The sequence below is a fragment of the Ctenocephalides felis genome, unplaced genomic scaffold, assembly GCF_003426905.1.
Source record: "Ctenocephalides felis isolate EL2017-DRISC unplaced genomic scaffold, ASM342690v1 CF-g0.4_SCAFFOLD_00208, whole genome shotgun sequence".
In the NCBI taxonomy this organism is placed as follows: domain Eukaryota; kingdom Metazoa; phylum Arthropoda; class Insecta; order Siphonaptera; family Pulicidae; genus Ctenocephalides; species Ctenocephalides felis.
The window spans coordinates 8,533-23,140 of NW_020536362.1; the positions used below are offsets into that span (position 1 = coordinate 8,533).

General features: G+C 27.9%; 1 protein-coding gene across 1 annotated transcript; it reads left to right on the forward strand.

Annotated features, from left to right (window-relative positions):
* Positions 1 to 646: 646 nt before the first annotated feature.
* Positions 647 to 14,404, forward strand: LOC113385026 (teneurin-a-like). The gene is made up of 4 exons (XM_026622860.1): positions 647 to 705; positions 3,071 to 3,342; positions 9,432 to 9,551; positions 14,325 to 14,404. The coding sequence occupies exons 1-4, from the start codon at positions 647 to 649 to the stop codon at positions 14,402 to 14,404; spliced, it is 531 nt and encodes a 176-aa protein (XP_026478645.1).
* Positions 14,405 to 14,608: the final 204 nt, after the last annotated feature.

Here is a 14,608-nt window from a genome sequence, read left to right on the forward strand (position 1 = left end):
ATTGTGTAATTTATCTGAATATTTAATGTAATTTAGAACCGTATTTGACTGAATTTATTTATTGTTCAATTTCATAGATAGTAATAATTTTTTTTTTATTTTAATTAGTAGAACTAAAAAATAATAGTTTATCTTGAATAAATATAACTTTGAAAATAATTATTCGTTATTCATGCATCATTTTCACATATAAGAATAAAAGAAAAGTTTTTGAATAAATAAAAATAATACATTTTTAAATAAAAAACATTCATTAAATTAAAAAAATAAATATATATTAGATACATGTTGATACATACTGTGATACATACGTTTTAAATACTCTCATACTTGCGACCAAATTATATGCTTAAATGTTTTTAAAGCCTGATATTATAACTCTAAAGCCCGGTGCACACGACGCCAGTTTTCATGCTGGACAGTTTTTGTTTGTTTGTTACCCTAGGAACGACATGATAAACCATAATTTACGATCTTGCGCGACATAATTTGCGATCTGGCCTGCTAGATTTCACGCATTCACAAGGGCGGTACACTCATCATAATTTCTAAGTAAAACCGTTGCCTTAACAACGTCGGAATTTGATTTCATAACAACTTCAGTCCTTGCAAATTCCTGCCGTATTTTACGAATGGAGCATGTCCTATGTCGGCGATAGATGAACGATCTCGTGGCCGATACCTTCAGTGTCCAATAGGAAAGCTGTATTTTGACACGAAAATATCAATGCGTACTTGATTCATTTACTTCGATTTTGGAAGCGCTTAGTTTTTATTTTGTAAATAGCTATTGTGTATATATAGCGGCGTGAATAAATGATTAGTTTAGGAAAGGCAGTTCAGTAATTTTAAAATATTCAAATTTCCGAAAAAATTTAAATATGCATTTTTTTTCAAATTTTCGTAATTTTATCTGAAATATCAAAAAAATTCAAAATTTCCAAAAAATTACAAAAAAATTCAAATCGTTTTATTTCACAAATTTCGAAATTTGCAAAAATACTCAAAATTAAAAAAAAATTAGTTGGGTGTATGGCATCATGCCTTAAAGCAAATTGCTGGAACTTCCCGTACCGTAACGAAATGATCGAGGAATATTAAATGTTTTAAAATAGATTATTATAAATATTGTAACATTGTCTAATATTTATAAGAATTATATAAACTGAATTGGAAAGTTGAAATTATTTGTTTAAAGTATATTAGAACAGAATTAAAATAAAAATCTGAATTATTTTCAATATACAAAAAAAAATTTTTTTTTCAAAAAAAAAAAATTTGAAACAAGAATTTTTTTTCCAAAATTAATTGTTTCGCTAAAACAAGCAGAAAGTTCTTTGAATCATTTGAATCGGACGCTTAGTTCTCTCAAAAACTGCCATTTTTTGCACATTTAGCACTGTATCTTCGAAATGGGCTGGGCCTGCCTTTGCCAAAAACTAATTACCACTTCTCCCAATCATTACTAGTTGAATGTTTTTAGATCATTCAAATCGGATGCTCCGTTCTTCAAAAACTCGATTTAAATTTTCTGCACTCATTGCTCTTTATCTCCGTAATTGCTGGACCTGCCTTTGCCAAAAACTAATCAGCACATCTCAAAATTTTTGAAGAAAAAAACTAAATATCTTTTAAGTTATCGTCGATCTCCAACGGCACAAAAAAGGCCTTTCACTGCTGCAGTGATTCCGGCCTTCTACGTGGATCAAATCCAAAAAAAAATCGTTAAACTAGATAATGTTGTCTGTAAAATGAACTATGATAAAACAGAAATCAAAAAATGATTAAATGGCGGCGTTTTTTATAAAAAAGTTTTTGGACTGCCAAAATTCGATTTTTGATCCTATCAAAAAATCGATAGTTTATTTTACGAGAACTATATATAAAGCATGTACAAAAAAATTGATAGTGATCGGATCATTTGTTTTTGAGTAATCGCTGCAGCAAATTCGAAAAATGCTGTTTCGAGAAAAACGCGTTTAAAGATAAAATGATCGTTATACTATATACTATATATATACTCTTTAAATGGCTGTGACTCAAAAACTATTTAAGATATCGATTTGAAATTTTGGTATGTTATTTTTAAAGGTATAACCTATCGAAATATAAAAAAATATGAAAATTCGACTACAGTTTGAAAATTTCACACTAGTTTGCCCCTTAAACTGAAGCATTTTATTATCTTTTAATTATTATTATTTCACTTAATTCTAATCAGATGCGATACGTACATGTTTTTGTTTACAATTCATACAATTCTCTGTTTGTACACTTATAAGCATTAGTGTATTTTAGACCTATAAAATATAAATTGTGAAATTCACAGTATATATTTATAATAATCTATTTGAAAATATACGAAATTAATATTAATCATAAAATAAGTGAAAATCTGGCGCAAAATTCTTGCTCGCTAGAAATCCTGTTACGATAGAAATCATATTACAAGGAATACTGGCGTCGTGTGCACCGGGCTTAAGTTTTTTGTTGTTCAATTTGTGGTTTTAAGGGTTTAAAACTCTTTTTTTTTAAGTTTAAGTAAAGGAAATTACTTCTCCAAGAAGTGGTCACTCTGATTTAAATTAATATATATACTGGTATAAAAATCTAAATTAATATATACAAAACCTTTCTGGGAATCATTGCAGACTGATAAGACATTAAATGCTATTGGACCGATATGATTTCAAGAATCAAAACGCTTTATCTATCTTTTATATTTGGCTATATTTATCATTTCACTAAGAAACCGGTTTTCGAATTCCATAATTTTCGCCAAAAAACCGGTTTTTAATACCGGTTTTTGAAAACAGACAAACCCTAATTTCTATAGCCCCCAGATACGGTTGTGACACTCGCACTTTACTCGTATGATTTGATATCATGATTAATCTTTCGTATTTGAAAACAGAATTTTTCTATATCCACGTAGACAAATTACAATTTAATTTACATTTCTCGTAGCTAGCTGATTCAGAAAAGAGTGGCACAACCGTACCCAGTGATACTAGGTTACAATTTCAATTTTTAATGAAATCGTGCTAAAAATATTTATTTTTTTCTACAGATTGAATTCCCAATTGTCGGGTGGTGTCGGACAAGGCATTCCCGGCCAGAATAGCAGTACGCTGTCGTCCAGCCAGCACTGTCCTTCGCTGGTGCCGGTGTTCCCGCTAAGGGCAGCGCACACAGGCGCCCATGGTGCGCACTACTCCCCATACTCGCCGTCCAGGTTTCACATCGACAAACGATGTCGGCACCGCTGCTCATGGAAATGTTTCAGCATTGTTTTGATATTACTCAGTGTGGCACTTACTGCAATGCTGGCTTATTTTGCAGGTAATTAAATAAACTTAACGACACATAATTGAAAAAGAATTTTTTTTAAATCATTTGTCGTATTTGCTGTAACAGCATATTGCTGCTTTGAACCTTTTAACTTCCCTTAGGGTAAGTTATAGTAATCGCAAAAAATGAAAACGAAAATTTTTATATATATTTACGTTTCAGAGATTTCTGAATATTTTGGCATACCTTAGAAAAAAATGATGTATGTGTGTGTGTGTATGTGTGTTCGGATACAAATTTTCGTCGACGATTTCGGGATCACGGATGAAGCAATTTGAATAATTCAAAAAACATTCGATTCGTATCGATAAGGAGACGTGCTGATTAGTTTTTGGCGAAGGCAGGTCTAGCCGTTCCGAAAATACGGGGCAAAAAGTGCCGAAAACGGTAACTCAGTTTTTAAGAGAACGGAGCGTCCGATTTGAATAATTCAAAAAACATTTCACTTGTATTGACAAGATGAAGAATTGATAAAATTTTCATGAAGGTAGGTCTAGCGGTTTCGGAGATATGGAGAAAAAAGTAAAAAAAATGAGCCATTTGGCGGTCAAAAATGATCATTAGACATATGCACATCAAATTATCAGATATTTTATAGAGATTTTAATAATAAGTATACATTTTGTTAACATTCCTATGGGTTCCATACCAATGCTTATGCGTTAGACAGCGACGCGGGGCTTACACGCTTTATATTTTGTTTCTATGCAGTTAAAGCAGTACGATTGCTTTGAAAAGAAAATTCAGATCTTCCACATCTTTGAAAAAAATTATTATTTTTTTTTTTTCAAAAAAAGTAATTTTTTGTCCAATTTATAGTCTCTCAAAAATCTTATTTTTTCAATTTTTTTCAAAAATGTTAATCGTTTTTAAAAAAATAATAATTTTTGGTACGGGAAGTACCAGCAATTTGCCTTAAGGCACGATGCCTTAATTGCCTTAAGACAGAATTCCACTTACAGCTAGTTTAATAATTATTTTTTTATTTGGATTTTACTTTTTTATATTCATTTTTTATCACTCACTCATTGTAATGCAGGCAATTGCGATTAAATTCAATCAAATTTAAATAAAAAAATTAAAAATTACTTTAAATTGATTCGAAGTATTTATTGCAACAGTATTTTAGCCATCAAGTACTCATTTGTAAACGATTATACACATTTGTCATTTGTGAACTGAACTACTTATTATATGTATGTTTCACATGCCAGTTTAAATACTGCGGACAATTAATTTTTAACTTATATTGTTCAATTTTTATTATTGTAAATGAAGTTTCTTAGTTGTGTCAAAAAAAGAACATGCCATAAAAATATATTTCCCAGAAATAAAAGATCACCTCATAACAATCCAAGAGTTTTTGTGCAATTCTAAACATTTAAATTTTATAATTACCAATTAATATATGTCACTTAGACTTAACTTTTTTGTATGTTAAACAAAACTTGTCTTATAATTATAATATATTACTGATTCTAACTCTTTGATTTTCTATCATTTTATTGAGATTACACTAAGTTATGTTTTATTTCGTACTTCTGGCATTTTCAATACTAAACACTCTCTAAATTGATGTTGATATTATTACTACGTTACTGTATTAGCATGTTACTAATTTAAATAAAAAAGATTGTTTTCTGAATATCCCAAGCTTTTATGCGATTGATTCACAGTATTTTAATGATTTAGTTACAATTTTGGCATACCTTATTTTTAGTATAATTTTAATAATTAGTGTTGAGTTAATACGATTTTTTTGAATTACAAATGCAGTTGCATATTTTTTACATTATATGAATATGGATTTTGGATCTAAACTTATGTATTTCTTTATGAAAATCTTTATAAAAAGCTCGGTTTTATTACACTATATAAAATTAGTATGTCAATAAAATAATGACTTTAAAACATTCCTGTTGACACGTCCTGATTAGTTTTGGTAAAAATGGTTGTTGGAGATTAGTTCAATTTGATTGATTCGATAAACATTTTACTTGTGTTGACGGTGTGAAGCAATTATGGGTTTCAGAGTATAGACATAGGGATTTCAGAAATACAGAGAAAAAATGCATTTTTTTATGGTCAAAAATGATCATTGTACCATATGCGCAATTATAATATATTTTATAAAGATGTTAATAATATGAGGTATTGAAAGCTCACATATTATATACATCAAATAAGCGATTTTAAACGTTTTATCTCCTTTTTTCAAACGTAATTATTTTTATTGAACTCTTTCTTAACATGAGATTCAGGGGCGTAACGTGCATTGGCGGGGCCCCGTATCAAATTTTTTTTGGGGCCCCCCTCAGGTAGGGCAGAATTTTCTCACAAAAAATTATAAAACTAAAAGAAATTTTCATTTATCATAAATATTTATCTATTCCTTCCGCAAGATTTCTACAAACAATTCAAATTTAATATACACATTTATTAAATCATTTATAGACTTTTTCTAAAGTTTCTGCTTATATGAACAATGATGGACTGACAGCTGTTCCTTTATCATTGAGGTATTTAACTACCCGAAAAAAAAGTTTGCCAGAGAATGTTTTTGCTAGAAAATATTTGATTTTTCAATGATAGGCCGAGCCGTTTCCTTCAAATTGGGAGAAGAGTACTAAAATTATCGTCCTCATTTCAAAATCCAAAATTGTTCGGATATATCGACCGGACCGCATTTACATAATTAGTCGTTGAAAAAAAAAATGATTTTGATAAAACTTTCCATGATAATAACCATCATAATTACTAAAATGTTTTGAGCCTGCGAATTTGGAATAAATCTGAATATTTATAGATTAGGTTGATATTATTTACACTAATCGGGAAATACTAGCAAAGTTCCATAGATTACCAATAATTCGCTAATTTTTTAGCAGTTTTATTTTTGAAAATCTTCTTTAGCGTTTGCGGTGGCAATTGGTCACAAATAAGAGCATGCTGTTAATTCCTCGGGAAAATTGTATTCAAGACTATTGAATTTTGTCAGCAATATAAATAAATACTGAATTTCATATTTTCAACATATTTTAAGAGCTTAGTTTACAATTTGTTATAAAAAGTAACAAATATGATTTTACTATATTCAGACGAAAGTTTCGTCGATACAGGTGTTTTGCTAAATGGCTCCAGTTCTAATATTTCGAACATACTAATCGAGTCAAAGTCTCTGAAATCTTTGTTTAGTTTGAGAAACTAATATGTTTGATTAGCTATAGTACATGTTGAGTTTGAAATAAGATTACGAGACATTTACTTTATCTTTTGTTTTACTTTATCTTTTGTTTTTAAAAACAGTCTTTACACTTCTTTGCTAATTTAAACAACTACTAAACTAATTTTGATTCTTTAATTCCCACAATCTGTTCAAGAAATGCTAGTTTTCTATTAGTCATTATTTGCATGTTATAGAGCTTTAAAAATATTAAAGATATGTGGAAAGCAATTAGTGGCACAACCTTTTAAAATTATATTTTTACATTCGATACACTGGAAGAAAGTTTTCATAACGTGTGTTATTACTGAAATAAAACAAAAATTCGTTGGATTTTACTAATTTTTACGGACAAAATAAAACTCTTTGAAATAATTATCTTACATTCCTTGCGTACTTTTTCAACGACCTTAAATTTCATTGAACACAGTTTTCATGATTAATTCGCTTTTGTGATTTTTTTTATTATTAATGTTTGCTTATCGACGTTGGGGGCCCCTCTGGCTCGGGGGACCCGTATTTTTGATACGGCTGATACCGCGCTAGTTACGCTCCTGATGAGATTCCTATTATCTTGATAATAAAAATGATTTTTTTTTTACAAAATTTACAAACAATATTTTCAAAGATCAAAATTTTCAAAAAATCAATTATTTGTATTTGTCAGGAATTCTCAAAATATTTTTGAAAAACATAACTCATAATCTAAATAAGGCATTTATTTTGACCCTGGAAAATTCCGTTTGTTTGTTCATTTATTGCATCAGCCTTGTTATCAAAAAGTTATAACACGTCTAATTGATTTGGATTAAATTCAATTTTTGTTCCACATTTTTAATGTGTTGATAAATTAAGAATAAAGTTATCATTTTTATGGGTCGTTTGATTAAGTTATTTCATCAAGATTATTATCATCTACATCAAACAAAATCAATATTATTTATTTATAATAGTGTTTTTCTTATTTCTCATTTTTTTCTGAATTATGGATGCCAGAATTTACCCTATCTCGCTCTCTTTCTCTTTTTTTCCTCATCAAGATATCCTCATCCTCTGAGCACTTTTCTGTACTACCTCCAGATTCGTTTTTTGCAAAAAAAATTATATTTGCGATTACTTCCTTTTAGAAAAATGATATTTATATATTTTACATATGAAACGTTATCTTTATTAACATTTAATGCTTATTTTATTTAAAAGATCTGTGTTTAAGATATATGAATCATATTGTTCGGAAAATAAATATCAAATTACTTATCTTTTGCACTATTTTCATCATATTTGAGATATTGTACGGCGATTTTACTAATTTTAGATTAAAGTTTGATTTTCATAGGATTTACTATAATTCTTATTTTATTAGGGTTTTGCTCTTATAGCGAACTGTTTTTAAAGTACCGTGTTATGAGGAGGACAGTCTCAATTCCTAAACCGTGTTAGAGCGAATCCGTGTTATAGAAGTACCGTGTTATGCGGGCGTTACCTGTATGTGATATATGGTATTGTATTATAATCTTACCTGATTTCATTTTTTTTTTATTTATTCTTTTCGTAGTAGTCATGATCATGATGCTGTTTTATTTGTCTTTTTTTTAAATGTACGGATTTCGTATTGTTATACCTTTATATATATTATGATTATTATTATTATCGATTGGTGCTTAATACATTTTTAAATTTACTTATGGTTGCAATGTGTTACTTTCAGTGTTATGCGATGTGTTTTTATCACTTCATTTATTACTTAATTTGATTTGATCTATAAAGTAATATATTATACGATACCATATAATATATAGGGTCTACCCGGACTTAAAGAAAGGTCCGTGATTAAAAAGTGGGTAACACCGATATCTCAAAATACAAGTAAAGAATTTTTGAACATTAGTATTTGAAAGTAGAGGAAAAATTTAGTATAACCAGTCATCACCTTGTTTTTTACGACGTTTCTTTCAAGAAATAAACGTCAATGTTTGAAGATCCATAGTATTTTATTTCGTTGTTAGTTTTTTATTAGTGAGCACTGTTATTTAGTTTACGAGATCTTAATGAAATTTTTAAGTATACGTTTTCTAATTGTTTTGTAAAATGTATTGCTAATTTTGAGTTAGATTCAAAAGTCTGTTTTATATAAAAACTTTCACGCAGGTGGGATAAAAAGGACCAACTGAACCTTTTCTCTAAAAAAGGTGCAAACAATAAAAAATAGTAAATAAAGTAGCAAATTAAGTTGAAAAAGAGATAAGTTAAATAAATGGTTATTCTAACTCCGCTGATGAACATTTCTAACAAAATACAAGATAAAGGTTATATCTAGTGTTGTCTCTGTAGAAACTGTAACCATAAAATTTATATTTTGCATTAGCTGTATAATATAGCTATTATTTCGCAAAATCCTTTCAAAATTGAAAATAAAACATTTTACCTGTTTGTCTCCTGGCCGAACTATATCACCCTGCTTATGGGCTAAAATGGTCCAGGTAACAATGTTTTGAACTACAATTCCTACAATGATAAATTAGGTGGTAGTTTTCGGACCATAGTCTGATAGTTGTTTGTTTGAGATGTGCTATATGTTGTTATATCATGGGTTTTGCTTTTACAATAAAATTATTCAAAATTATTTTATATCTTGTTGCCTTTCTCTACCCTGTATTAATAGGGAAATATTTTACTCTACATGATTATGTGATCAAATTAATATTTATTGTATTTTTATATATATAGAATGATATATTTTATATCTATTTAATAACTATATATTTTTTGAATTGATTATTTGTAAATAATACTATAAGGCCTAGTAATTTGAATATGTTTTGTAATCCTATTAATCTATTGAATCATTTTTCTACAGCTGTGAGTTCCATGAAGCCCTCTATCGATCCATCCAACTGCATACTAGTACAAGACGTAAAATCGGTCACACATGACCAGATGACACAAGATTCGGCATCTACACAAATTCCCACGGAAGGTAAATTATATAATCACAAACTATGACGAAGAGTTAGACTTAATGATTGCATCCGATTAGAGTGATTCAAAATGCATATTGCTTGTGTCGATGGTGTGTTTGTTTCTATAGATTAAGATAGTCGTTCTTATAGATTAAGATAGTAACGTATTCAATAAAGCCTTCGCAAAAATATAAGCGCTTGTAGCGCTCCTATAAAAAATTTGTTGCTCGCCCAAAATATTTTCAACAATTTTATTTCAAAAAACTCAACTGATATCATCAGACTATAAATTAATAATTACTAATAATTATTTTTTCGTTTATTTGTTTAAGTTATTTCAAAATTTTTTGTTTTTGTCGAAAATAGTATTTTGAACAGTGTCATACCTGCTCTCCACTGTAACAGCCAGGCGCCCCACAGAGGTGGCCCGTGCCACAGTTTGGAAAATGCAGACTTATAGTATAATAGATTTTCTTAAAATATTTACAATGATTGTTATTACTTATCGATAAACTTTTATTTATTATTAATATTTTTATTTTGTGAATATTTAATTACTGTACCGGAAGTTTCAGCAATTTGCCTTATGGCACAATACCATGCTCTACTAGTTTTTTTATTTGTTTTAAATTTCATAAAAATTATTATTTGTCACGTTTATGAAATTTGATGGTTGGCAAAACACTTCAAGACGTGTCTGAATTTGTATATTTTAGACCATACTTTTTACAGAATCGTTCTGCATTACCTTCTGGATTTTTTTGTCATTTAACTTTAGAGCATAATATTCATCTTACGCGAAATATTTTTTATGCATCTTTTTCTCGTTCATGACCTTTGCTTATCATCAGTTTTTGTAAGATTGCAAACAATTACAAAGTAAATTTGTTGTAACATTATTATATCTTGAAAAATTATTTTTTATTGAACGAATATTTTCTTTAGAAAACCTATCAAAATCATTCGTCAATTATATTTATCGTTGTGGTTTTCAACAGTTTCTTGCAAAGTTTAAATATCCTTAGCAAACATTTGATTTATATGTATAATGCCAATAGGTTCAATAATTGATATTTTTTCAATTGCATGCATTGCAATCAATTTTTAGCAGAACGTGCTGCTCAGTTTTTAACTCCAACAAACTTTTATACGTGTTTTCTACAATTTATTTTTTGAAATTAGAGGAGGCTATTACACTTTTATTTAGAACAAGATAAATATTCGCATTAAATTTATTGTCTGCTCTGTCATTCGACCTCTGCCACTTTGCAGTCGAATTTGTCATAATTTGTTTGTAAATTAGTGATAATTTTTTGATTGTGTTGGAATTTATTTCGACTTTTTTTATTAAACCAATTAAGTTGTTATATAATATTCATCTTAGTTGATCTACTTTACAATCTTAGTTGATCTATACTCGATTCACTAATGGATTTTTCGATTATATACAATTATCGCACCATTTCGATTTACCATTAACTACAATTAAGATTTTTATTTCTTAAGCATCCAAAAGTGATTTATTACAGGTGCCAAACTAAATACACTGTTTTGTCACAGTGACGAATTTTATATTTGCCGTCGTTTTTATACTTTCCTATCATTATCATTTTTTTATCAACATTCAATTCATAAATTAATTTGCAATTTGTGGTAGTATTTTGCAATGTTTGGTTTGTAAATGAAAACTTTTCAGTATAAATTTATTAACATCCAATAAATTTATATCATTTTGATTATTTCTTGCTTTCTGTTCATATCATTCCAGATGAATAGATTTATTATTACCTATTGTATTTTGTTATATATCAAAACTAAATTTTCAGTGAACTTTAATCGTATTTATCATTTTGAACTTGTATTGTACAAACTGCAGCAACATATCTGAAATCATTAAAAATTTTAGTTGATACATACTGTCACTATTTTAAAGAAAGTACTCGTATGAATTTTATGCGTTCAAAATTTAATCGTACAAAATTGTTTATACTTAAATTAAATTTATCATTTAACATTTTTGTTCTTATAATTCATTCTTTTGTTTTTCTATTTGTTTTAACTATGATCACTCTAAAATGTTTGCGCAGAGAAAATGGAAATTAAATGTTCTTTGATATTTCCAATATGTTCTCTGAAGCGTTTGTCGGTGAGCTGATCTTTATCATACACATCTTACTAATCCTTTTACGATCTAATTTGTTCATTTTGTATGTTTTTCATAACACACTGCAGCAACATATCTGAAAAATAATCCATTGCTATCCAATTTATATTTAAGAAAGTACTGTTTTTATCTTTGACTAACATTGAATTAATACAGAATAAGTTAATTTGTAATTTATTTAACTTATTCTTCTTTAGTCTTTCTGATAGATCTGAACTATGATCAGATAAAAAATAAGTCTAAAGAGCAGCAAAATAGAAAAAAAAATCATAACCATATATTTCTAATATGTTTTTCATATTAGTTTATTGAAGAACTCATTTTTGTTACACATACTTTATCAACCTTATTAACCTTATAATTTGTATTATGAAATCTGCTCGGGTTTTTTTTTCTACTTCGGGTAAATAAATTTTATTTGTTATGTACATATTGCTACTATTGAAAGAAGGATTAACAGAATTATTTTTTAAGATAAATCTAATATTTTTGTAATTCTAGTACTTAAATCATTAATTTTTCTGATCGGTAAGCTATCTATATCTTTTCCATTAGTCTATTCTTTTTTGAATCGTCTATTGAAGAACTAATTTTTATCAAATGTTTCTACCTTGTTAATTTCGCAAAATGTATGCAAACATGTGGAAGATAAATTTTGGCCTATTTATTCTTAACCTCACTCTCTATGTCTTTCCAGCTTGTTGAAGAACTAATTTTATCAACATATTTTATAATGAAACTTAGTTTCAATTTTGATCATTTTGCACATGTTTTTCTATGAATGTTATACATTGCATATGAATGCATACATTGTAATTCATTCCATGATATTTTTCTACCTCTGATTAATAAAACCTCTTAATACCTACTACCTCTGACTAATAATTCTCTTTGAGTTATTACATACTATATTGTACATACTGAGTTATGATAACAAATGAGTTATTTCATACTATTTTACATATTATATTGTACATTGATACTAATTGTTATTTTTTTATAAGATGAACTAAATATTTTTTATGCAAATCGTTTTTTAGTGTTCTGATAGATTTACTTTGATCAGATAAAAATGTGTTCAACCAGTAAAATGGATTAATTTTGTGATCTTTTTTTTTGAACTTCTTATGTGTTTTCCATTAGTTTGTTGATTGACATGTTGTCTGTTGACATGTTCTCAACTTTATAGTTCCATTTTGTTAATTACGTATATGTTATTCATTATAATTTGTATTGTACAATCTGTTGTAGCATAACTGAATTCCTCTAACCAATTCGTTCCACAATTTAAGCACATAATAATTTGTACTTGAAACGCTGAGAAAATGCAGAAAAAAATATTTTTTCAAATTTCAAATTTAATATTTTATTGCATTGTTTTTTGTACTCATGTTACTTATTCTTTAATTTGTTTGTATATCTGAACTAGATCAGATAAAAATTTATGCAAAGAGCAAAATGAAGATTAAACTTATACCCCATTTGTTTTTGAACTAGCTGTTATTGTCATTGTCTTGAAGAAGAGCCAATTTTTATCACACATATTTTATAAGAAAGATTTAAATCTTTGATCATTCATACATGTCTATCATTATAATTTTATTGTAAAATCTGCAGCAGCATATCTGATTTAAAATATTCTAATTATTTTATTTTTTCTATTTCTGGTGAATGAATTCTTTTTGAGTTGTTATATACTGTAATAATAATACATTGTTACTATTCTAAAGAAATATTGAGAAATGCAGAATAAATTAATTTTCTAATTGTTACTTCTAATATTTTTAATGAACTAATATTCTCCTGTAACTCATGCAACGTATTCTTCAGTCTTCTGGCAGATTTAACTATGATCAGATAAAAATGTTTCAAAATGGAAAGCAAAGCTTATATTTCATTTGTTTTTGAACTAGCTGTGTCTTTTCCGTTAGTTTAACTAATGGATAAATTAATTTTATAAGACATGTTTTTATAATCTTTTACTTTCCATTTTGTTAATTTCGTATATATTTTTCATTACACTTTGTATTGCACCAAGCTGAAGCAAGATATCCAAATTCATTAAAATTCTAATTAATTTCATATTTATTTCTACTTCTAGTGAATGAAATTTTCTTTCTGTTACATACTCGTTCTCTATTTCAAGAAAGTACTAATATGAAAGGACTTGACTATCGAAATATTGAAATACATCAAATATTTTTTAATCGTTCAATTTTTTTTTCAAGTGATAATATAAGTTGGAATTTAAAAGTTATATAACCATTTTTAGAGTATATATTTCTAGTTTGGAATATGCTATTGAGTGTTTAAATTACTAATAAATTGAATAAGGTTTTGACTAAAGTTTTTACATCGAGATCATTTTCAATACAATGATGTACATTTTATTTTTACGCGTTTTTATTTCTTATTTATTGACATATATTATTTATATCAAGCAATGGTGCCTGGTATAAGATATATTAATAATTATATATATATATATATCTATATATATATATATATTGTGTGTGTGTGTGTTAGATGCTTCACTTTATCATTCACACTGTATTTATCACATAAATTAATACTTTATTTCGGCTAACTGAAATAAAATTACACGTTAATATAATATCTATACCAGAGGTCGGCAACGCGGCGCCCGCGGGCGCCATGGAGCCCCCGATCAACTTTAGAGCGCCCTCGGTTAATGTAAATGTATGATAACCTTAGCAAAATGAATTTCATATTTTTCAAGTATATATTGCATATTGTTGTAAGTCTAAAAAATATATAGAAAATTTACTACTATATCATATTTAGAAGTTATAGTCAAATTAGCAGAAGAGTTTTGTTCAAGATTTCGCAGCACTAGAACCCGTTCTAGCATTTTTTATAAACCCATTCAAAGTTGCCGAAGATGATCTT